At 39.4% G+C, this 21,607-nt stretch overlaps 2 protein-coding genes across 2 annotated transcripts; one reads left to right on the plus strand and one right to left on the minus strand.

Moving 5' to 3' along the window:
- Positions 1–3,598: 3,598 nt before the first annotated feature.
- On the plus strand, positions 3,599–5,378 carry LOC149110699 (uncharacterized). The gene is made up of 3 exons (XM_089291588.1): positions 3,599–3,773; positions 4,209–4,268; positions 4,567–5,378. Exons 1-3 carry the CDS (start codon positions 3,732–3,734, stop codon positions 5,248–5,250), a joined length of 786 nt encoding a protein of 261 aa, XP_089147714.1. The 5' UTR covers positions 3,599–3,731; the 3' UTR covers positions 5,251–5,378.
- A 4,249-nt stretch (positions 5,379–9,627) lies between these two features.
- LOC149110700 (uncharacterized) lies at positions 9,628–21,447 on the minus strand. The gene is made up of 5 exons (XM_089291189.1): positions 21,002–21,447; positions 20,107–20,363; positions 19,288–19,374; positions 11,111–11,407; positions 9,628–10,142 (listed from the first exon to the last, which is right to left on the minus strand). Exons 1-5 carry the CDS (start codon positions 21,390–21,392, stop codon positions 9,963–9,965), a joined length of 1,212 nt encoding a protein of 403 aa, XP_089147315.1. The 5' UTR covers positions 21,393–21,447; the 3' UTR covers positions 9,628–9,962.
- Positions 21,448–21,607: the final 160 nt, after the last annotated feature.

Genomic DNA, 21,607 nt, shown 5'->3' on the forward strand with positions numbered 1-21,607 from the left:
GTTATAATTTAATCATAGCAAAATTAATTAATGGAACCCAATAACAGCTCCTGTAGTCCACAATCTCAGTCAAGAAGAAGAACAAATTACATTGAAATTGAATAATAAAATTATTATTAGAAGCCTATGCAAGTATTCATGATCAGCAAAAAAAATATCATAATTACCATTCATGCAAGAGTGATTTTGCTTATTGCAAACCCTTTCAGCAGGAGGAGACTCCAGACAAAAGTGAAGATGGCTAAATGTACCTTTGGGGACAAGTTAGAAAACAAAACTTTACAACTTTTCACATATGTATACTATTTTGGTATTTTTGCGAGATTTCATTTGGTAGAGATTTAGGGACTGAGTAGTTTAACCACTGCATTTCAATCAGTCCCCACAGCAAAAAAATGTTTAAACTTCTTTTGTGTGGGAGTCCCCATGTTAACTAAGAAAGAATATAATGATTAATAACAATGTCTTGTCTTTCTGAATGAGGTAGGAAAGAACACGAAATGCCTCCAAAAAGCACAGAAGACAGTTCTGTTATGTGATCAAGATTTTTAGTGGCTTCCCAGAAATCCTTGAAGTCATGGCTCTATATTTCACAATCACACCATCTTACACCTCGATCTGCTGATGTGATCCTATTTCCAGCTGAAACTATTAAATAGTTCGCAATTTACCTCACATACATGTTCGATTATTTTCATTAGTAACAGCATTCCGAAAAAATAACTGAGGAGTTCCGCTTTTAGGCTCGGCTAAATCTATATATTAAATTTCATTTGAATAATCAAATCCGTAGTATAGTATGGAATAAGAAAGGTTGTTCTAGTACCCAACCTACAATTAGATGGCCAAATACCAACTGAATATCTTCTGTTGTAAACCCAAAATTTCATGTTTCCAGCATCAGACACCATCGACAAATGCCTCGAGTGTCCCTTTCCTCCCCACCCGGGTATCGAATGTAGCTCACTGATCTCTGAATTACTGTCAGTAATAATGGTAATTCGCGCCGGCTATCAATCTAAAAAACAGCAGGAAAAAAAGTACGTTTCAGGTTTTCTTCGTTATTTGTACTTGGCTAGTCTCTCCTCCGGATATTTATGGTACTCTTCTTTTCCCGCTTATGCTGCTAACGATAACAGCGAAAAAGAAAACACTATTCGCGGACTAGTCGCGGTTATTCGCGTGGAATTGTAGGCTTAACTGATCAGCGGACTGCCTTCACGAGTGCGCAATCGGCGATCTTGTAAAGTGGAGATTTTGATTTGCGGTAGAACGCGCGTTAAAATACGTTATCCACGAAGCTAATATCTCAAAAACTGATCCGGTGACTCTACATTTTTAATACATAAAAATATTCAACACCAAAAGCAGAATGCGTGTGCCAAATTGTAAAAAAGACTGTGGAGTAGAATTTCTCCAACTTGGAAATTTCCATTTTTCTTAATTTAAGAAAAATCCTCTCCACAGAATTTATCATAATTTTGCCTGTTTCAACTTCTGTGTGTGATAAAAATATTTTTATAAAAAAATTACAGGGTCACCGGCTTAGTTTTTAAGATAGATGCAATTGATGGTAAAAAGTGGGTCAAGTTTGTTGCTAGGCAACAGAACAGTGCGGCCTTAAATTTTGACTTAAACACAATGAAAAGCACAGTAGAGAGTTACCCTTAAAAAATAGCACAGCCATTCAAAACAGTAAAGTTGCAAGCCTGGAGAATCGCACCTAGTTTTATAAGTCTAAAAAAAAAAAAGAAAACTGTTTTGAGCCACCTTAAAGTTAAATAGTATTTAACTTTAATTTGTCACAAGGTGTTGTTGCAATTGGCTGTCCGCACATCAATGTAAACTCGTCGAATTCTTTAAGTTGATTTTTCTCGGAAAGTATCACTGATGAAATTAAGAAAAGTAAATTTAACAAGTAATAGATTTACCGAAAGGGAATCGGCTCTAAACCGCAAAGATAAAACTAAAGAACTACAGGCCTTTCGTTATACAATGTCAAACATCGGTGGCTAACCTCAAACATGCTTTAATAAAGCCTCTTCTAGCCTTTTCTACGACAAACGTTCATTGATGCGCTCGTCAGAGAACTACTACCTAGTGGTAATTTGTACAGTAGTAATTTGTTGTCAACGGAAGGATTTACAGGTATTTCTGCATGGTATTTAACTGATATTAAGGTAGACTATATTTCATCAAGGAAGTAAATTGATTCCGGGACCAGGTATTTTGAGAGTTGTGCGCTTTCGAGGTGCAGTTCAGTTGTATACCCGATTCAAAGCTATTCAATTGTGACGCACAGGTAGGGACGGCGGAATCTAAGCGTCTTATATTGAATAAATTTATGCCTTGGTCTATTCTACAGGGTATGATTTCTGCGATTATTTCATCATGGTAGTAAATTGATATCAGGGAAAATTTATTTCATTGCGGTTGTAAATCGATATTAAGGTAGAACTTATTTCATCCGGGTAGTAGATTGATTTCAAGGTGGATTTAACTGGCATATCTTTTATTGATATCGAGGCAGAAAACATTACATCCAGTTGCATTTCTTCGATGACGACATTATCATTGCAATGATTGCTGTGTACGTCGTGTATGACCGCGATGATCGAGCATATCTTTATTATCATTAAAAGTCACGCAAATAAATAATTTTGGTTTTGAATGATGATGATTTTGTTTTGACCTGCGAGACTGTTTATGCAAATGCACTCTGTCTAGGTTTACTTTTGCTGTTGAGAACAAACTCCTTTTGACGCAAATGTTAGCTTTATAAAAGAAAAACGAACATCGCGGTTTACGTTGCCGAATTCATTTCCTAGTTGTCGAAAGGCAGAAAGTTCGCAATGAGGTTTATAGCAGACCTTATATAACTACGCGGAGTCTTTGACGCCGGTTTTCAAGACAAACAGGTCTTAGTTACGAGCAATTCACCGCCTGCAACGGAAAGGGATAGATTCTTTGGAAGTCGTTACGACATCATTATGCTGTATTCCTTCATTCATGTTTGTTTAACTAATGACACGTTCACACCGCAAGAGTTGCGTGAAGTAATATTGTGACATGATGTTCCCTGGGTCCATTATCTCTGTTACCAAGTGACCAAGGTCATTCCATTACTACGGCAGAAAACTCAAGTTAACTCCACATTCTCGAAATCAACCTGGTCGAAGTTAACAATTTCTCAAGTAAAAAACTAGGAGGGTGCATCGTACACCACCGATTCTTCTGACACTTTAAATGATCGGTTGATTATGGCTGTGACAACAAGCTAACGAGAAATAAGCCTTCCAATTAAATGAAGTGTGCTGTCTTTGCAACAGATAATGAGCTCTTTCTAAGGCCGCGCACACCACCTCCTCATTTTTCGAACCAGGTTCTTGTCATAAAATATTATGAAATAAGTAAGAACGTAGAGACGTGCGCTATGCATCCTTCTACGTTTTAAAATTGTCTTCGTTGATTTAGAAATAAAACGATAAAAATGTCGTGTTGTCTATAGCGGTGACGATTTTGACTGATAGATCTTTTTGTGTGCCCTTTCAGTCATTTACGAAACGTGTTGTCCGTGGGACGGTTTCGTGTTTTACATTTGTTTACTCCTTTTGTACACGTATACATTCCCTAAGGAAAGTCGAGGAGCTTGTTGAAGAGATTACTCTGCCCCAACGAACGAGGAGTTTCTTTCTTGAAACAATACTTCCCGACTAAAATAACTCACTACTATGGCGTTCAAGATGATCGTGGCCCTAAGTGGAATCCTCCTGGTAAGTGATCTCTACGACCACATCTTTCAAGAATTGCGGAAACAAAATAGCGCCTCTATTTTTGATGTCGGTGGGTTAATGATTCTTCTTGCAATAAAGAGACTGAAAAGCTGCGAAGTCTAAAGGGTGAAATCGTTTAGCAAGAGCATTTTTGGCTGAGAAAAAAAATCTCTAGTACCTTTTGAACGATAAAACCGATGTTTTGTCGCTTCGATGGCATAAAAATCACCGTTGTAGGAATATTTGTGGTCTAGTTTCGCTCGCTGCTTTACCGCTTCTTTGGGTCCCTCACCCCTTCTTCGCAGTGTTATTAGCAAGACAATGAGATGAAAAAAAAAAAAAAAAAAAAAAAAAATGCCGCTGGCTGGTAAAGAATAACTTCGGCTTAATCTGTCGATAGCCTTAAAGCTAACGAAATGTTTCTTTATTTTCTAGGCAATTGCTTCAACTGACGATCAAAACTTACAAAAACGAGTTCTTACCGTGGGATGCAAGGTAAGATATATATATCTTTGATCATGAGACTACGTTAAACTTTTACGACTCCTAAAATTTACGTTCATCTTTACTCAGGGAATTTTTGTTACGATAGCTTAAAGTTTAATATTGTATTTCAAGACAGCTTGGCAATAAATTGTCAATTGCAACTAACGTTAAAAGTCGATACTAGCAAAAACCGTAGCAAAATAGTCCATCTGGGTTTTGTGCTTTGGGAAGAAATGTACAGAGAGATACCGGAAAGCAAGAGGACACCAGTAGCAGAATGATAAAATGTGTTCATTTCTGTTTCCAGGGAGATAACTGTCCCAAACCAAAGATTCAAGCGCAGGACACATTCCGTCCTACCTCCTGCCTTGATTATCTAAAGCGAGGTGACTCCAAATGTGGCATGTACAAACTTTACGACAACGCTGGTAACAGTTACCCTGCTTACTGTGATCTGAAGTCCGAGCCTGGTACAGCGTGGACACTGGTGATGTCTTGGGCTAACATGCATCGTGCGCTATCTCAGTTCCGCACTGTTCCCCTTAACGGCAACGCTCCAGTGAACGAGAACGCCCAGAATTGGAATCTGTACCGCCTGAGCCTGGCACGAATGAGGTCACTGCAAGCTCATTCCACTCACTGGCGGGCAACTTGCAGCTACCCAACCTATGGTGTCGATTTCAGAGATTACGTCCGTGGCAACTTCAAGGACTTCAACGTGGTCGATTTTACCGGGTCTGGCAAGTGCATGAAGGTGGAATACGTGAACATCCGCGGGCACATGCGCATGCATCTGACGGCACGTGTCTGGCAGAGTACCTCTGTGTTTTGGCACATTGACAGCAGTTTTTCCGGCTGCCAGTTTGACCCAAGATCTGGCGCAGTATCAAGCGAGGACAACTTTGGTTATTACGGTACCATCAACCCAAAGTTCCGCTGCAACCAGGGACCTGATTCGACCACTCAGTGGTGGTTTGGAGCTCATTTGTAAACCCTTTCTAAAGAAGTAAAAGAAGAAGGGGGCTCAGCACTAAGGTGCTCATCCTGTAACTTTGATTCAAAAAATAGCTATGATTCATGTAGCCTTTCACAGATTCGTTAATAAATCTTTAAAATCAACACTTTGCATCTTCGATTGAGCTGTTTGTTGATGGTGAGAAAGAGGCGTGGCACTAAATTGCAACTTTCAAGCAATTTCGCTTTTAAGGGGCTGCTAAAGCATAGCCTTTTCATGGGTTTTCAGACCGGAGAGGAATGAACGAGGTTATATTTTATTTTATGTTTACTTTGTCAATCTGTACATTATTAGTCGGAGGATACATTTTCTCCAAAAAGCTCAAAATCCTAGCATTTTCAATTTTCTTCATGTCCCAAGATCGCGAAGTTTCGCTCTTTGTACATTCCTTAACTGCAGCCTAGAGGCTTGAAAAAGAAAAAAAAACAAACAAACAAAAAAAAAAACTGAAAGATGACGACTGGATTGTATCGAAAGTATCATTCCTCACACAAACATATCCCTAGTAAAATGGCTGAAGATTGACCAAACCAGTGTAGTTGTAGGTGGAAACAAACTGAAGCGTTAGAACAAAAAAAACACAATAACAAATTCTAATGTACCGATGCGAAGACTAATCAATCGATGTTTCATGAAAAAAGACAATAAAATTCGAAAAGAGTCACGGTCAGACGTAAACTAAAATACAGAAAAGAGAAATACATGTCATTTATCTTGTTCAACCTTTGGACCGCGAAAGGGACAACAAAAAATCACGCTAAATTAAACGAGCAACAAAATCCTTTCACAAATTCGTGAATCTAGGTGACTACACTAGTTTTAGAGCCTGGTATAACACCTGTGAGATACGCAAAAGCGTAAGCACAAGAAAAAGGTAGTCCAGTCTCTGAACTCTCCCTTCCCCGCGCTATAGGGGGATTTGGCAACCCCCATATATCGCGGGAAAGGGAGAGTGCAGGGAATGGACTAAAGCACGAGGATATTCACACTAGCGCATAGGTGTTCGCAATGCGCGTCACGTTTGTGGAGGAATAAGATGGCGAATGACTGAATTCTTGGAATGATGCTTGTGCCTATTTCATGCCAGTACCACTTGTGATACAGGCATAAGATTAGTGAATTAAGTATAAACGCAACCACCAGAAAAAAGGAAATGTTGCTTTTTCTAGGACTGCGCTTACGCTCTTGCTTATCTCAAATGTGAACCCGCCAGGCTTAAACGACAAGGTCACGTGACTGAAACGGTAGGGATATTGACCGCGCGTAGATTGGGATGGTTATAGTCACAACGGCAAAGGCAAAGCTGACAGTTTCCTTTGACGCCCAAAATGAGTGATTTAGGTTACGTGGCTTCCGGCCGGAAAATTAATGTAGGCGTTTACATTTTAACCCTTAAACACCCAAATTTTCACAAAAATGCTATTGCTGGAAAAGCTATTTTTTTCACCAAAAAGATAGATTTCCCGAAGGTAAGGTACAAAAATGTACGATGTTTTAATTTGGTGCATGCGCATAAGCCAAACTTTGGACTTTTTAGTGCGATTGCCTGTCCCAGATTTTCTTCTTGCCCTTTCCTTTCCTTTTTCTCGGCCCTTTAACTCTCGTTACCTTTTGCATGTCATATTCTTTCTGGCTGCTGTAAAAGTTGGCTGTTAATTATGGGCAAAGTCTGGAAATGGGACCTTGATCAATTATAGGTATAATTAATAATAAAATAATAAATAATAAATAATTGGCCATTTTACAACTTTTTTTGCACGAAAACTGATAACGTTTTCAACTTGCAACGTCAGAATGCCGCCGATATCCAAAATCGACTGTTGTGGGATAGATCTATCCTAGCTCTACTATCTGCTTATCAAGTATATCTGATGACTTTTAAATTGATGACGTGGCAAGTGGTACAAAGAGCACGACCATCCCGGACGCTTATATGCGTCCTTGGGAGTCAAAGGGTTAAATAGGAAAAACTGATAGGGATCATTATATAAAGCCCATTTCCAAGAGGATAAAAGCTCGCAAAGTAGTATTATCATAGTTACGACTCCAACAGAAGAGAATCTAGCTTTTGTTCTGTCATATTGTGACCATCGAGTGGTTTTCTGAAAATGGCAAGATCATGTCACGAAATATTGTGTGATTTGACAAACTCATTTGAATGACACAAGCTTATTTTGACTGTACGTTGTTTGATTCACTTTGCGTGGTGTTAGTAAGGAGCGGTTGAGTGTTGGCCAAAACGTACAACAGCAACAACAACAACAACAAGAAGCTTTATTCCCCTCAGTCTCTACAAATATTGTATATTTATAGAGTTAGGGGCTTGGCTACCTTAAATAGCTAGAGAGTTAAAAAGGGCAGGCAGCCAGGTGTGCAGATGTATTAATACAAGTTTTAGGTTGGTGGCCACACAAACACAGATATACAATACAGAGCACATAGTGAGCACTAAATAATACTAAGCTAGACCATTTGGTAATGCCATAGAATAGAAGAAATGTAGAGCAAATAGAAGTGACGCTCTAGAGAAACAGCAAGAAAATGTTGTGAAGAGGAAAGCAATGAAGCAGTAAGGCTACTCTCTACTGCAGCCCAAGCTGTTCTGCGGAACCAAATTCTAGGTAAGTTGTTGTGAATCGAGTTAACGTATACTTGGAGCGTCATGTTTTTAAGAATGCGAGCTGTGATTCCAAGCAGGCAATGTAAAAAGAAGAAATAATAGCTTAGGCAGCGATAAATAACGGTATGGTCGTTTTAGCGAAGTTAAGATTATTTCTTGGTTCTATTTTGTCTCTGATGGGACATTTTCGAAATAAATTTTAATAACAGAAGAAGGCTTTCTAATTTGAAAGTTGTTTACAATTTAGGACAGAGAAACCTGTATCATGCATAATACCCTTTATGAGCTGTAAAATGTCTTGAATCCGTCACTATGGATCTGATTAATTCAATTTATAAGCCCGCCTTAACCGTCTTTCGAAGGTTTTAAAAGGTTGACACTACCGTCGCGCCCTTATCGCTAGCAACAGAAACATCTAAAGTACTTGAATCCAAAAGGTGAGTGAATCCTCTGTTAAGGTGCAGTAGAATTAATGACGTTGGATTTGTATCGCCACTTTCTAAATTTATCATTATTGAAATCGAAAATTTGAAAACGAAACATGCCTACTTTGTGATCGAGTTTCACTGTTATTCCCGTTTAACATCACGTCGTACCCCATTCAAGTAATAGTTTTGATTGGTTGAGGTTTCGTGGGATAACTGAAAAGTAAAATCGAAACCATGGAATAACAATGTAATGAACGATGAATAGGACAATCTACTTTTCCGAACGTCAGTGGTATTTTGTACCCGAATTAACAGCAAAATTTTGTACACGAATTTACAGAGCCCAGCGTGGAAACGCCATAATTCTCTCCCTTGGAGAAGTACAAATATGGAAGTCAAAAATAAATGGAACTATCTTGAATATGCTTTTGGTTTTTAATCGGTCGTCTGCCCTCCTGTAATTGACATTAACACTTGTTCTAAGACGTTAGTTGCGTTAATAGCTAAAACTCGAGGGATGAGTCTTCTTTTTTTACATATCCAGGAGACTTTTCAAGATGGAAAGTTTGTAAGAAGATATGGATTCTTAGAGGCGATGAAAGGTAGAGTTGCCTGTCATTTATGACTTTAGATTTTGATGAAGTCACGTGCAGTGAAAATAGAGAATTATTGGCTTGGTTACAAAATGCCATCCGTCTTTTCCTCGAAACTCTTTCCCCTTGGAATACCACACACCCAGCCATACTGTTGAAACGCTAAACGACTTAACCCTTTTGGGACCAGATTTTCACCAAAAAATACCGTTTAATCAGCTTTTTTGGCTGCCGTGACGCTAAATGGGCCTAATTAAGTCTTGCTTAAAAAAGCTATGTTTTACCAAAAAGATAGATTTCCCGAAGATTAGGTACAAAATTGTGCAGTATTTCAATTCGGTGCATGCGCATAAGCCAAAATTTGGACTTAATTATGAGCAATTATGAGAAGTGGACCTTGATCAGTTATAGGCATAGTGGACCATTTTACCACCATTTTTGCACCAAAACTGATAACATTGTTTTTCAATTTGTTACGTCCGAATGCCGTCGATATCCAAAATCGACCGTTGTACCGAAAGGTTCATCTTAGCTCTACTATCTGCTTATCAAGAATATCTGGTGACATTTAAATTAATGACGTCACAAGTGGTACAAAGAGCACGACCATTAATTACGCGTATATGCGTAACTGGGGCTTAAAGGGTGAATGCGGTCGTTAGTATCAGTTTAGGAACATTTTTTTTAAAAGACAACGCTTTTGAGATTCAAATACATGTTTCGACAGTAACTTCTGTCATCGTCAGTTTATTATTTTATCAGTTAACAAGAAAGTGAAATCAAATGTTACATGTATGTCTTTCAGGGTATCGAATATCATTACATTACTTCGTATGATGCAAGTAAAACAAGAAGTGTTAAAAGGTTGCCACGCTATCCTACAGTCAATAAGTTACAACTGGACGTAAGTCGCGGACTGGACAATGACCAGTCGCTCACAAATTAACGGGTTCTCTGAAGGCAAAGTACCCACATGGAGTACACAAAGAATACTTAAACAATCACAGATCAAATGATAATGCATTTCCCAGGACCAAGTAATTCCCTTCATGTGAGTAAACGACACTCCCAGTAATGAATGTAGCAGACCATTTTGTTTCTAGCACCAAGGCCCATGGTTCCACGACAGCGGCAACTGTAGTATCGAAATCCTTGGTCGACAATGCTGGATAAGGTGTGCATCTGTGCGTCATTCGATGAACAGGTCACTCCAATAATCTTTACATCCTGCGGAATGGTAGAAAGAATAACAACGAAGACACCAATGAATTGAAATGCAGAAATAACAAGGGCACTCAATAGCAGCTAATAGTCCAGGTCTTCAAATGTATGTTCGAAGAAGAACCTACGTAATGTCGCTATAGGAAATCGTATGAATTGCTCGTATGTGTCGCGAGTTATAACCACAAGTCTTAAGACTATATAATGCAATTTGAGAGCTTCCAAAACAATACTAGAGACCATAAATTAAAAATGCTGGAGGAATTCATGCATTTTTGCTTAAACAATCCATACTAAAATTTTGATGCGACCGTAAAGCTACTCTGCACATAAAAGATCTCATTAGTTTCCAAAGTTAAGTTCTCTTCATCCCCTTATTCATGCCATACATTTAATCAAATTTATGATGCGTTAGACCGAATTTTCTCTACGTTGTTCCAAAACACTATATGCTACCAAAAAAAACCAAATGACAGCATTGGATTTTCAAAACTGGTACTTCTCCGAGTATTGTTTCTTCGTCTGGATAGGATGCTACGTAGGCTGAAGTTATCCCAAGTTCTTCTGCCACTATTTTTCAAGTTTCTTCAACACCATATTCGCTAGTATCCAGTTAGACAGGTGACGACAGGCTATGTATCTTGGTTAAGCACCCAAACCGAGACAGAGAATGGAGTTCTAAACATCCACAATCAGTTCATAAGTCTTGATCTATCACCGCGTCGTTAAAGAGCTACCCTCAGTTGCGGAAATTCCTGATAAACATACCAGCCCTTCCGGTGTATTAGAAAAAGCCATGGCAATTAATTCTGGGATTAACCCTGCGATGGACCAGCATCCCACCCGACAGGGAGAAGAAATACTCCGGTAACAGAAACAAGATCCAGCAAGATGGGACGCGTGCCCGAAAGGAGGAGGTCGCTTTCGAGAAGTAGTCGCTAATGCGTAATAACACGAATTGCATACAAACTTACTTTCAATTCTTTCAGAACAACGTCAACGTTTGCATCTGAACCACTATTGACACCGGTAGAACTCTCCATTTTGTAATGACAGTAACTCAGGTTTCCAGGGCCTGGTGGACCTGGACTGCCCGGAAGGCCTTGAGAACCATCACTTCCGCGGGGTCCGACAGGGCCCTGGGACCCTGCAGAGCCATTTAAGCCTCTTTCACCAATGGCACCAGTGGGACCTCGAGTTCCATTGATGCCTGAATTTCCAGGAGGGCCTGGCGGTCCAACTGGGCCAGTCTTCTTACTAACATCGTTGATCTAACAATTGGACGAAAATCCTGTTATCAATTCTCCCTTACTTCCCTATTACTTGTTTCTTCTTTAAATTAATCACACAGTTGCAATAAAACCCGTTCTTAACGTAGAGATCATTTAAATAAAAACTCTTCTTGATTCGGTTTTATGACTTACAAAGTGTTGATGATATTTTTATGGGAAAGTTAAGCTAAGATTAGAACCCACATGAGGACCATAATGTGCTTGCACAGATCCACATAGGACCACATAATGAGATTGTTAAGTTTCATAGCAAAGATGCAATCATTTTTAGGTTACCGAATACCTTAAGAGCACCTTTAGAGTGGCGTCCAAGCGATGTAGCGCGTTCGGTTTAAACTGTAGATACCTAAACCCTATATCAAATTAAAGTTTACAGAGCTGGCTATCACACTATACCAAGAACTTTCCGAAATAAAATGAATTGCCGAATTTGTCACGACCTCTAATTGTGAGCGTCCGAATCATCTTTTGGGTCCCTTTAGAAAGCTACAAGGCAAAGGGAATTTGTTCGTTTGCTCTCAAATTTGGACAGTAGCTAGTTTGACATAGAAACAGGAAAACTCAGTTGCAAATTTTTCATTTCTAAATATTTTTTTCTCTGAGAGCGATTTTTCTACGATCACTGAATATTTTTTTATCCTATTTCGAAAATGTTCTGTGTCTTTTCAATGAAATTGAATACGGCGAATCGCAGATACGTTTTCTAGCACTTTGGGTCCGGAAACTGAGGAACAAATGAAGTAAGCGTAAAACGAGATTCGCTTTGACTTTTAGCTTTTAAAAGGTGATTCGGACGATCGCAATTGAGAGGTCGTAAAAAATTCGACAATTCATTTTATTTCAAAATTCTTGGTACAGTTTGATATCCAGCTCTATAAGCTTTAATTTGATATGGGGTTTAGGTATCTACAGTTTAAACCGAACGCGCTGCATCGCTTCGAAGAGAGATACCTCTAAAGGTATACGGTAACCTTGAATGCCAACTCCAGAAGAAAAGTAGTCAAAGCCACCAAGAGGACGCTATCAAGAGCAGGAAGTGGACTGGGCATCTCATAAGAAAACTTAGAGAAAACAACCCTAGGACCGCCTTCGAAAATCGCGCCAAATAGAGTGCAGTGGAGAACAGCGGTGGAAGCGCTAAGCTCCCCTAAGGAGTGAAGTTGGTAATATTGAATATTGTGAGCCTCAGGCGCTCTCGTGTTACCCCTTTTCTTTCCTTTTTTTACACTTCTGCATTATCTCCTTCCATTTAGAAGAAAGTTACCAACTTAAAAATTACAATAATGATAGTACGTGGGGGGGGGGGGGGGGGAGGGGGGGAGGGGGGGAATTGTCGAAAAGGAGAGAGTGCCCTGGTAGTTCAGTTTTCGAGAATGACTAAAGTCACTGTCAAGCACATATCTGGACTGACAATCAAAATAATGGGCGTTATTTAACAATTATTCCATGAGCGCGCGTTGGATATGAGATGGTAAATAGCCGACGAGGCCCGTAGGGCCGAGTTGGCTATAACCAATCTCATATCCAACAAGCGCGAATGGAATAATTGTTTTATTAAATTCGGTGCGTTTGTATTCTTGGAGATATAGCTTAATTTTATTGGATTTTAATTTTACAAAACGACCGGAAGTCGATGTGACAAAAACAACAACAAGTGGGAAATCACATGACATGCGCGCCGTTTGTAAAATTACTTGAATGAAAAATTTGAGAGCGAAGCAAGAGAATTTGCTGAATGAAATTGCAATCAAGTAGAATTCAAGAAACGTCTATCAAATGAAGGAGATATAACCTTGGTCAGAAAGTTTGAAGAGCGTTCAAGTTCGAGTCATGGAGAAGAGCCAAATAATTGTGCACTTGCACATTGCCATTGTAATAATGCTGCGGAAAACTTTGATCGCCATGTGACACAGACGTTGTGCCAAAATCATTCTCGACAAGATCTCTCTCAGGATTCCCTTGCTTTGAAAGCCTTGGCATTTCGAGCTGTATGTGTGGAGCTCATTGTTGGTCAGTTTTAGAGTCAAGGACAGAAACTATCTTAGCGTCAGGTTCATCTTCAGAATCTCCAAGGCCACCCTGGTGGTTTTTCGTGGCTGGTAAAGCACCGGGCTTACTTCGGTTCAGCTCAAAACACTCAACTCCTTAAGGTGTTTTTCGCAAGGACAGAATTGTTGGCGCTAGCTATCGTTGATTCTCTCGTCGTCGTCGGCCAAAAAGAGACTGAGATGAAACTAGGTCGTCCTCTGTAGCTGTGCGGAATTCTTGCTCTCGGCCGATCCGAGCTTGCTTAGTCGAACAGTTTCCTCATCTGCTCATTGGAAACTGGTTTCTTTTGGACTACGCCGGCAATTATGCCTGTTTTCCTGCGGCCTTTTACAAATGCATGTGCTCTAATAATTTGTTTGCCTGGTCAGAGATAATGGAAAACAGTTTGTTGGGCGGCGGCGTGCGAAGGAAATGACCAACTGGCGGCTTTAATGGATTTAATCAATGAACTTTTGCAATAAGTGTCTCCTTTCTTCCTCGCAGACGAGTAAAAACTCTTCAACTGAACATTCAGTTCTTCTTTTGACATTTCTTATATCAGTTTTGAAAATTTGGTGCCACTAGCAAGCCATTCTGTTAAGGTAAAATTTGTTTTTGTTACATAATCTTCATGAATGCGTAAAATCTCGTCGGTCATATTTTAATTTTGCAACTATACGTACCGTTAAATAATCTTATCTCGAACTTTGTGGCTTTTTTGTTGTTACTGGGACGGCATTGTCCATAATTTCCTGTATTTCCTGTGTAGATAGCTCACCGAATGTGCTTTTTTTCATCCATTTTTTTTGTCGACGAAACTTCGCTTCATGCGAAAAAGCTCATGCCGAGCGACATTTGCCGCTTTCATCTCCATATAAGGTCAAACGCAGGTATAATGGTTGGTAACCGAGATCCAGTGAACCTATCAGAAAGCTAGAATTGTATTATCCGAAGCTGAGAATTTAAGAGTAAATGTCAGTAAAAATCAAAGAAAATTCTAAAAATGTGGCCACGGTCGAAAAATCGATTTTGCTCATACTTTGCCAGTTTGAAGGCCTAGGTAAGTAACTGACGGAAATCAAGTTAGTTTTTTGAAATATCCAATATAACGGCAGAAATTCCCGAAAAACGGTTATCGCACCGAAAGCTCAGATTTCACTTCGCGATAATCCGAAATTTTACACTTTTCAGCTTCTTGCTACACAGTCGTTTACATCGCTGTCAAACGTTCTCAACTTTAAATGTATACATTGATTCTTCCTTAATCAAGAGATAATGATTGTTTTTATTTCTTGTGTTTTCTGGCCGAACTGAGCCCCAATTAAGTAGACATACTTTTCTAATTAAAACAAAACTCAAAAGTTATGCAAATTCAGTGAGGAAAAACGCTGACCGGTAGTGCTTCAAATTGTCTGATATTCTAGCAGAAGACAGTTCAGCCAATGAATTGTAGGCCTACAGTTTCATTTTTGTGGGATCTACTTGCAATTTTGCATGAACGCCGATCAAAAATCGAGAAAATTGCAATTCAGCCCCTTTGAAATTTGCAATGTAACGCAATACGCTAAAATAGGTAAGACCATTTTTGTTGGCTTGAGACAGGACAATCAAAGCCTACTAATGTCTTTTACATTTGAAAAGCTTTAAAATTAGTATTTTATTTACAAAAAAAATCGCCGACAAGAGTTTAAAAAAAAGCGAAAAAGAAACACCAAACTTTTAAATCGCACTCTCCATCTTCTCGCTGCCCAGTGTCACGTTCGAGCGATTTTTCAAGGGGAATTTGAAACCATTTTTTCACCGTTCAAAATGAGTCAAATTTTAATAACAAGATCTTTGCGAAATCATGCATTAATAAGAGAAGATTGCCCAGTTAACCCGCTGAACGAAGTAAAAAAGGTCCCAATAGTATATACATATTGGAACGATGTTAGGGATTACAAGCTTTATGCCGTCGCCAGCTAGTAGGAGGCCATCTATTCCCACGAAAAGTTAATGTTGTATCGATAACCAAGCAAACAACGCACTTATCAAAGAAGAATCGAAGTAAGCTGGATGAATTAAAGACGCCCCGCACGAGTTCGTTCTTCAATACGGTGGAATTTGTGCCGGCACGCAGTTACGGTCATACCGCTCATACAGTGTAACAAGGATATCAAAAGCCACTAAAAGTCCTTCAGATTTTATCGCATTGAGACATACGTGAAGAATATTTTTGGCGAATGTGTGCGTTTTGAGAAACCGAGAAACTTCTTGGAATCAACAATCTCATTGATTAGGCCAGGAGCCCATGACCCGCTCCTGATTAGGTACAGGTCCAGAAGTTGATTCATGTCACTCAAGGATCTGTGGAAATTACACACACGGCAAATGGAAATTTTTTCAAGTCCGTGAATTTACTTAACAAATAAAGAAGCCCCGACTGTGCTCTGTTCTGTTGTAAAGCACGCAGGAAGCGGTAGAGCACGAAAGAAGTGTAGGGGAAAACACGAGACGTAGTCGAGTGTTTTTCCCTGCTTCTTGAGTGCTCTACCGCTTCCTAAGTGCTTTACAACAGAACAGAGCACAGTCGAGGCTTCTTTATTTGTTTTATGATAAAGAATCAGATAATTTCCCTACACATTCAGCTGAATTTTCAAACCAAACTTTATTTTCCAAACGAGCAAAAGTGGCGTCAGCCGTGCACTGTTCTCTGATAAAGCACGCTAAAATAAGCCAATCACAATCCTTGCTAGAATTGTTCAAATAATTTGATTGGCTAACGAAGCGACAGCTGTCAATCACAAACTGGACTTCAGCTAAGCTTTCAGTTTCGAGAAGTTTGAGCGGCTTTCGAGAGAAGAACGATGCCTTCAAAGTTCGCTTTTAAGTTAATTTTTAAATACGGATCTCAAGGCAGGTAAAGGTTTATAGTCCAGAGGAATCCGGTCGTATTGTGGCCCATGAAAACGAGCACTTTTCCAGTGGAAATTACGAAACGCGGAGCTCAAAGCTTGTGGATGAAAATGCGAAATGCCGGGTTGAATTTGAAAGGAGCTACAGTTATTTACGGCTTGTAGCCGCATGCAGCAAGATTGCCCGAACTAGCGTAAAAGTTAGAAAGACTTAACGGCTCCCACTGGTTCTACTTCGAGCACAGAAGAGAACATCAGAGCAAGTTTTGCACTGACCACTCGTCGGTTTACTTCGCTGAGATGACCGGAGAACGAGCGTTACTACACTGCATGTAAGTGTTGTTTGAGCAAATGAGCATACAGCTATACATGTTTTGTCGGCGGGAATCTAGCAAAACTTGTTATTTTAGTACAGTTTTAACACTACTGTTGCTAACAATGGTCTCTGTGAGCCATATTTACTGCAGAAAAATAGCTCGCTTCCAGTGCGTTTGTCTGAGTCACAGGGGATGTTTAATTTGGGTCAAATTTGTCAAAATTCCGAAGCAAAAACTTGGAAGCCAACTTACCGTCATCAACCCGTGCTCTGTTCTCTGATAAAGCACGCTGTTTCAACCAATCAGAGCGCGCGTTATACGGAAACTTTATTATAATAGAAGATTCAGAACAGTTCTTCCCTGTGGGCTCAGGCGCGCCAGTAACGACTGAAGTCTTTGATGAACAGAGAACCAGAAACTCTCCTCAATGATAACAACACATATTCCTCCTTGACTTGCACCTGCTGGCTTGTACTTTAAAATCAGTCTGACCTGATAAAAAGCAACACGCCAGTCCTTGTGCTAAAAGTTTTCATCATTGAAGGAAGTCGAGGTAGGCAAATACTTTAGGAATAATAAATAAATAATTTCCGTAGTTTTAACGGTCACACCCTCAATGACTATCCAGAAGCAAGGTAGTCCTCTTCTGGCCCTCTCCTTGTCAAGCAACGTCGAGAGGGAGGGTCCCTCTCTCTCGGCTCTCTCCCGACGTTTCGTGACAGAGAAAGGGCCAGAACTGGACTAGAAGCAAGGGAAAAAAAATTGACGCGCGCAAGAATGTCACCAATGTTGCACACACGCAATTTGCTTAATTACGTTTGGCCACCTTGTTGCAACATCCAACATCTTACAGGATACTTGTGTTTTCGAATTATTTCTTGTTAATTATTTGAACTGAAAAGCTTGTTAAACCAGGGTCGAAGAAAGGCTCGTCAACTGAATGAGGCAGTAGTTGGTGGTATAAAACGATCCACAAGACTACATGATAAAGCATGATAAAGAGTAGGTAGCACTAATTTTTTCAGAAGTGTAAACCACAACGTAGCTTAAAGATATACCGACATGTCATTGGCTACAAAAATGCTTCATGCTTCAGTGCTAAATAGCAATGAAAACCAACCGTGGCGTCACAAATTTGGTTTGTAAACAAGGCAATTTTTATCAGGAGTTTTCTCTCATCCCCACCCCAGCGTTATCAATGCAATTCAACTCTTTTCTCTTCCTGCCTCGCCCTGCAAGTAGATCATGAAACTGATACTGGCGTCTCTTTTTCCACCCCGATCAATGAGCTGAATGCAAAGGTAGGCTTTTTGTACTGGACGAAGCTTCAAAGGAAAGCAAACTGATATCTGAATATCGCATAATTTGAAAAAGCGATTGAAGGTTGAGTTCTGGAGAAAGCTCCATCATCTTCTACAGATTTAACGCATCTTCCAAGTCCGTCACGTACTCGCTGCATAGTAGCACCGTGGATTGCAGTGTAAAGCTCTAGTACGCGTTGTTATTTGAGAAAACTGAACAGTGCGTTTTAGCCGTCCCGAATATCCTTGCTCCTGCAGATTTGAATTGTTTCTGGGAGGAGTTATCTAAACGCAAAGGGAATCTAAGAGCAACTGGTGGGGAAATACTTTGAACGCTTCAAACACTCCGTCACTTATCCCGAAGCTGCATAAATTACTTGACCTTCGCCACAGATTGTCATTTCCAAGATTGTAGCATCGGCCAAGTGTATCATGCGTGACACAAAACAGGGAGAGTTAGGGAGCGATTAAGTTTGGCTCTACTCGTGTTTTTTAGCTATTACAGGCAATTTCCAAGTTAAATATTATTTCTAAAGCGTTTCAACCGTTAAAGACATTAATAAGCTTTGATTGTCCTGTCTCAAGCCAACAAAAGATTTTTACTTATTCTAGCGTGTTGCGTTACATTGCAAATTTCAAAGGAGCTGAATTGCAATTTTCTCGATTTTTGATCGGCGTTCATGCAAAATTGCTGGTAGATCCCACAAAAATGAACCCGTAAGCCAAAATGCATCGACTGAACTGTCTTTTGCTAGAATATCAGACGATTTGAAGCACTACCGGTCAGCTTTTTTCCTCACTGAATTTGCATAACGTTTGAGTTTTGTTTTAATTGGAAAAGTATGTCTACTTAATCGGGGCTCAGTTCGGCCAGAAAACACAAGAAATAAAACCAATCTCTATCTTTTGATTAAGGAAGAATCAATGTATACATTTAAAGTTGAGAACGTTTGACAGCGATGTAAACGACTGTGTAGCAAAAAGCTGAAAAGTGTAAAATTTCGGGTTACCGCGAAGTGAAATCTAAGCTTTCGGTGCGATAACCGTTTTTCGTGAATTTCTGCCGTTATATTGGATATTTCAAAAAACTAACTTGATTTCCGTCAGTTACTTACCTAGGCCTTCAAACTGGCAAATTATGAGCAAAATCGATTTTTCGACCGTGGCCACGATTTCTTTGATTTTTAGTGGCAATTATTCTTAATAATGACCGTTATTCTCCAATAGCAGAGGAAAAGGACAAATCTGGAGAAGCAGTGAAAACAAGACGCTCAAGTAATCTTTTTAAAACAAAGTGAATTTAAATGTTATGTATTTACCTTGTCTAAAAGAGACGTGTTCAAAAGCATAATGTGCTTCTGCAACGTACCAAGTTCAATCTGTAGCTCCTCCTTTACCATCGATATCTGAATTGATTAATACAAGAAAATGCAAAGATTAGCGTATCAGAATTACCATTACATTTCCGACCGCAGTTGTCAGTATATGTCAATTCATTGGTGTCGGTGACCATTGATTTTCATTTTTTTAATGTAATTCCAATAATATCGGAACTATGTCGACTAGAAAGAACTGCCACAGTTAAAACAATTTGAGCTTGCATTTTAGACTGACCATTAAGCATATAAACTGAGTATAAAGCGTTGCTAAATTCTTCTTGACTGTTCTCCTATCATAAATATAGTAATACAAACCACGACAAAAAATGTTCAAGAAATACGTAAGGATTCATAAATAATCCGATGACTGAAAGCTCATAATGCAGGGTGCGGCTCGAGAGAAAGTAATGCTGTGTTAATTCATTCTCACTTGTAAGCAACATTCAGTGCAGGTCTTATTAACTCTCTGTTACTTCAAACTATTTCTTCATAAGCAGTGAATATGTCATATCTTTGTTGTGGGTATAATATTCAGTGCTATTATGTTTCCGGAAAGTTCCATTAGAAACTGCCTATGGGATAAAGTTTCTAATAATAGGTTGTACACGTGTAGATGTTAGTCAACTGATAAAAGGCAAACAAACGGTTTCACTGGGATGCTTGACTTTCAGGATAGACAAACAGACTCGAAGCAGTTTTAATCTTTCTTCTTTCGACAAACACCTTCTTAGCTTGAGTTTAATTTTTACGTGCCCTCACCTCTAACTCTGTGCGTGAGAGATTTTTTGCCGCCTTTTCGATGTCTTCGATCAAATTTCGTGACTCGTTTTCCAGCCTTTCCAATCTTTTGTTTGTTGAATTAAAAAAGCTCTCAGGATTTCCGGAGGTGTTATCGCCGTCCAAGGACGTATTTCCTCCGGCAGCAAGTTTGTTTTTCTTGGCTTGTATTTCTCTAATTTCTTGTTTGGTTTCATTCAGACTTCCCCAGAGTTTCTCTGTGTCGCCGACAGATTTTCCTGTTGAGTGCGAAAACAGATACATTGCGTTCCGTAAATCTCCTCAATTTAAAACACATCAAACACGCCCTGTTAATGACGAAATAACGGAACCTGTAAACCAAACGGTGAATCGATGCATATCTGCTGTGTACGAGATTAGATTAGCTAAGGTGACTAACAGAAAACTTAGGCTAAATTTAATTTTACCAACAGCTCAGTATCAGTATAAACTTGACTTGAAAACAGGTTAATTAATTCCGCGTTATGCTATGCGGTGGGTAAATACGGTTGCTATTCTGTCGATGTATTGCCCTACAGGTGAACTCTTTTTCAAAATTCTTTAAATATTTGACCTGCTACAGAAATAAGCTTTAAAATATGTGAATTAGACCTTATCGAAACGTTTCAGGAACAAGGGGTTAAATTGTTCGGGTAGGGTGAGAGAAGGCCTCAGCTTGAAATATATCCGTGTGTACAAAATGGTAGAAAGGGATTCTACTGACTGAAACCAACTGATATAATGGTAAAATTATGAAACAGAATAGCTCAATATCATTCAGTTAAAAAAAAAAAAAAAAAAAAAAAAAAATAACAATAATAATAATAATAGAAAAAACCAGTGAACACAAAATCGTCAAATAAGGCTATTCAAATACCTCTGGGTAATCGATTAACACTGCAATCATCGTTCTGTCCACGGTCCCTGCTGATGATCCAAATGTTTAAGACAAGTGAAACAGTGGAGGTGACCACTAAGACTGCAACCAGGACTCGGAGAGAATAAACCTCCTTTCGAATTCTTTCGATGCTGACAGAATTCTGCGTCAAATCATCTTTCAATAAGCTCTTGGAACTTTCAGGTGTTCCTTTGAAGCTTTCCTCTGGAATGGAGTGTAAATTGCGACGTGAATGCTTGTCGTTTTGTAACTCAAGTTGGAAGCTGTCTTCACTCTGAACGATTTCTTCATCAGGTTTTTCTGAGCTGAACGTTTCAATTGGCTGCACTTTGACTTTTTTACTTCGAAACGCCATTGGCTCTTGAAACATTGAGTGGAGACTTTTTACACAAGTCTTATCATGCGATGGATATGGCCCTGTGGTCCTGACTCTATTAATGAGACCACGTGGTTTAAGTTGACACCCAGTCTGAAGATTCAATCGTGCTTTGTCATCACTGGTATAACAATTCAATTAAAAGTAAACACATCTACGACTTTACTTAGTGGAGAATACTTGGGTCCCCCGGGACTGAGCAGGCGGCG

The sequence above is a fragment of the Orbicella faveolata genome, unplaced genomic scaffold (assembly GCF_042242905.1).
Source record: "Orbicella faveolata isolate gen_17 unplaced genomic scaffold, um_ofav_v1 contig_24, whole genome shotgun sequence".
Taxonomy (NCBI): Eukaryota; Metazoa; Cnidaria; class Anthozoa; order Scleractinia; family Merulinidae; genus Orbicella; species Orbicella faveolata.

What these genes read in the sequence shown, in the direction of transcription:
- LOC149110700 (XM_089291189.1), bottom strand. Translation starts at nt 21,392, where the DNA reads ATGTTTCAAGAGCCAATGGCGTTTCGAAGTAAAAAAGTCAAAGTGCAG. An exon ending in ACACGTCTCTTTTAGACAAG is followed by an intron (nt 11,408 to 19,287) that starts GTAAATACATAA and finishes TCCAATTGTTAG; the next exon opens with ATCAACGATGTTAGTAAGAA. An exon ending in TTGTTCTGAAAGAATTGAAA is followed by an intron (nt 10,143 to 11,110) that starts GTAAGTTTGTAT and finishes ACCATTCCGCAG; the next exon opens with GATGTAAAGATTATTGGAGT.
- LOC149110699 (XM_089291588.1), top strand. Translation starts at nt 3,732, where the DNA reads ATGGCGTTCAAGATGATCGTGGCCCTAAGTGGAATCCTCCTG. An exon ending in CCCTAAGTGGAATCCTCCTG is followed by an intron (nt 3,774 to 4,208) that starts GTAAGTGATCTC and finishes TTTATTTTCTAG; the next exon opens with GCAATTGCTTCAACTGACGA. An exon ending in TTCTTACCGTGGGATGCAAG is followed by an intron (nt 4,269 to 4,566) that starts GTAAGATATATA and finishes TTCTGTTTCCAG; the next exon opens with GGAGATAACTGTCCCAAACC.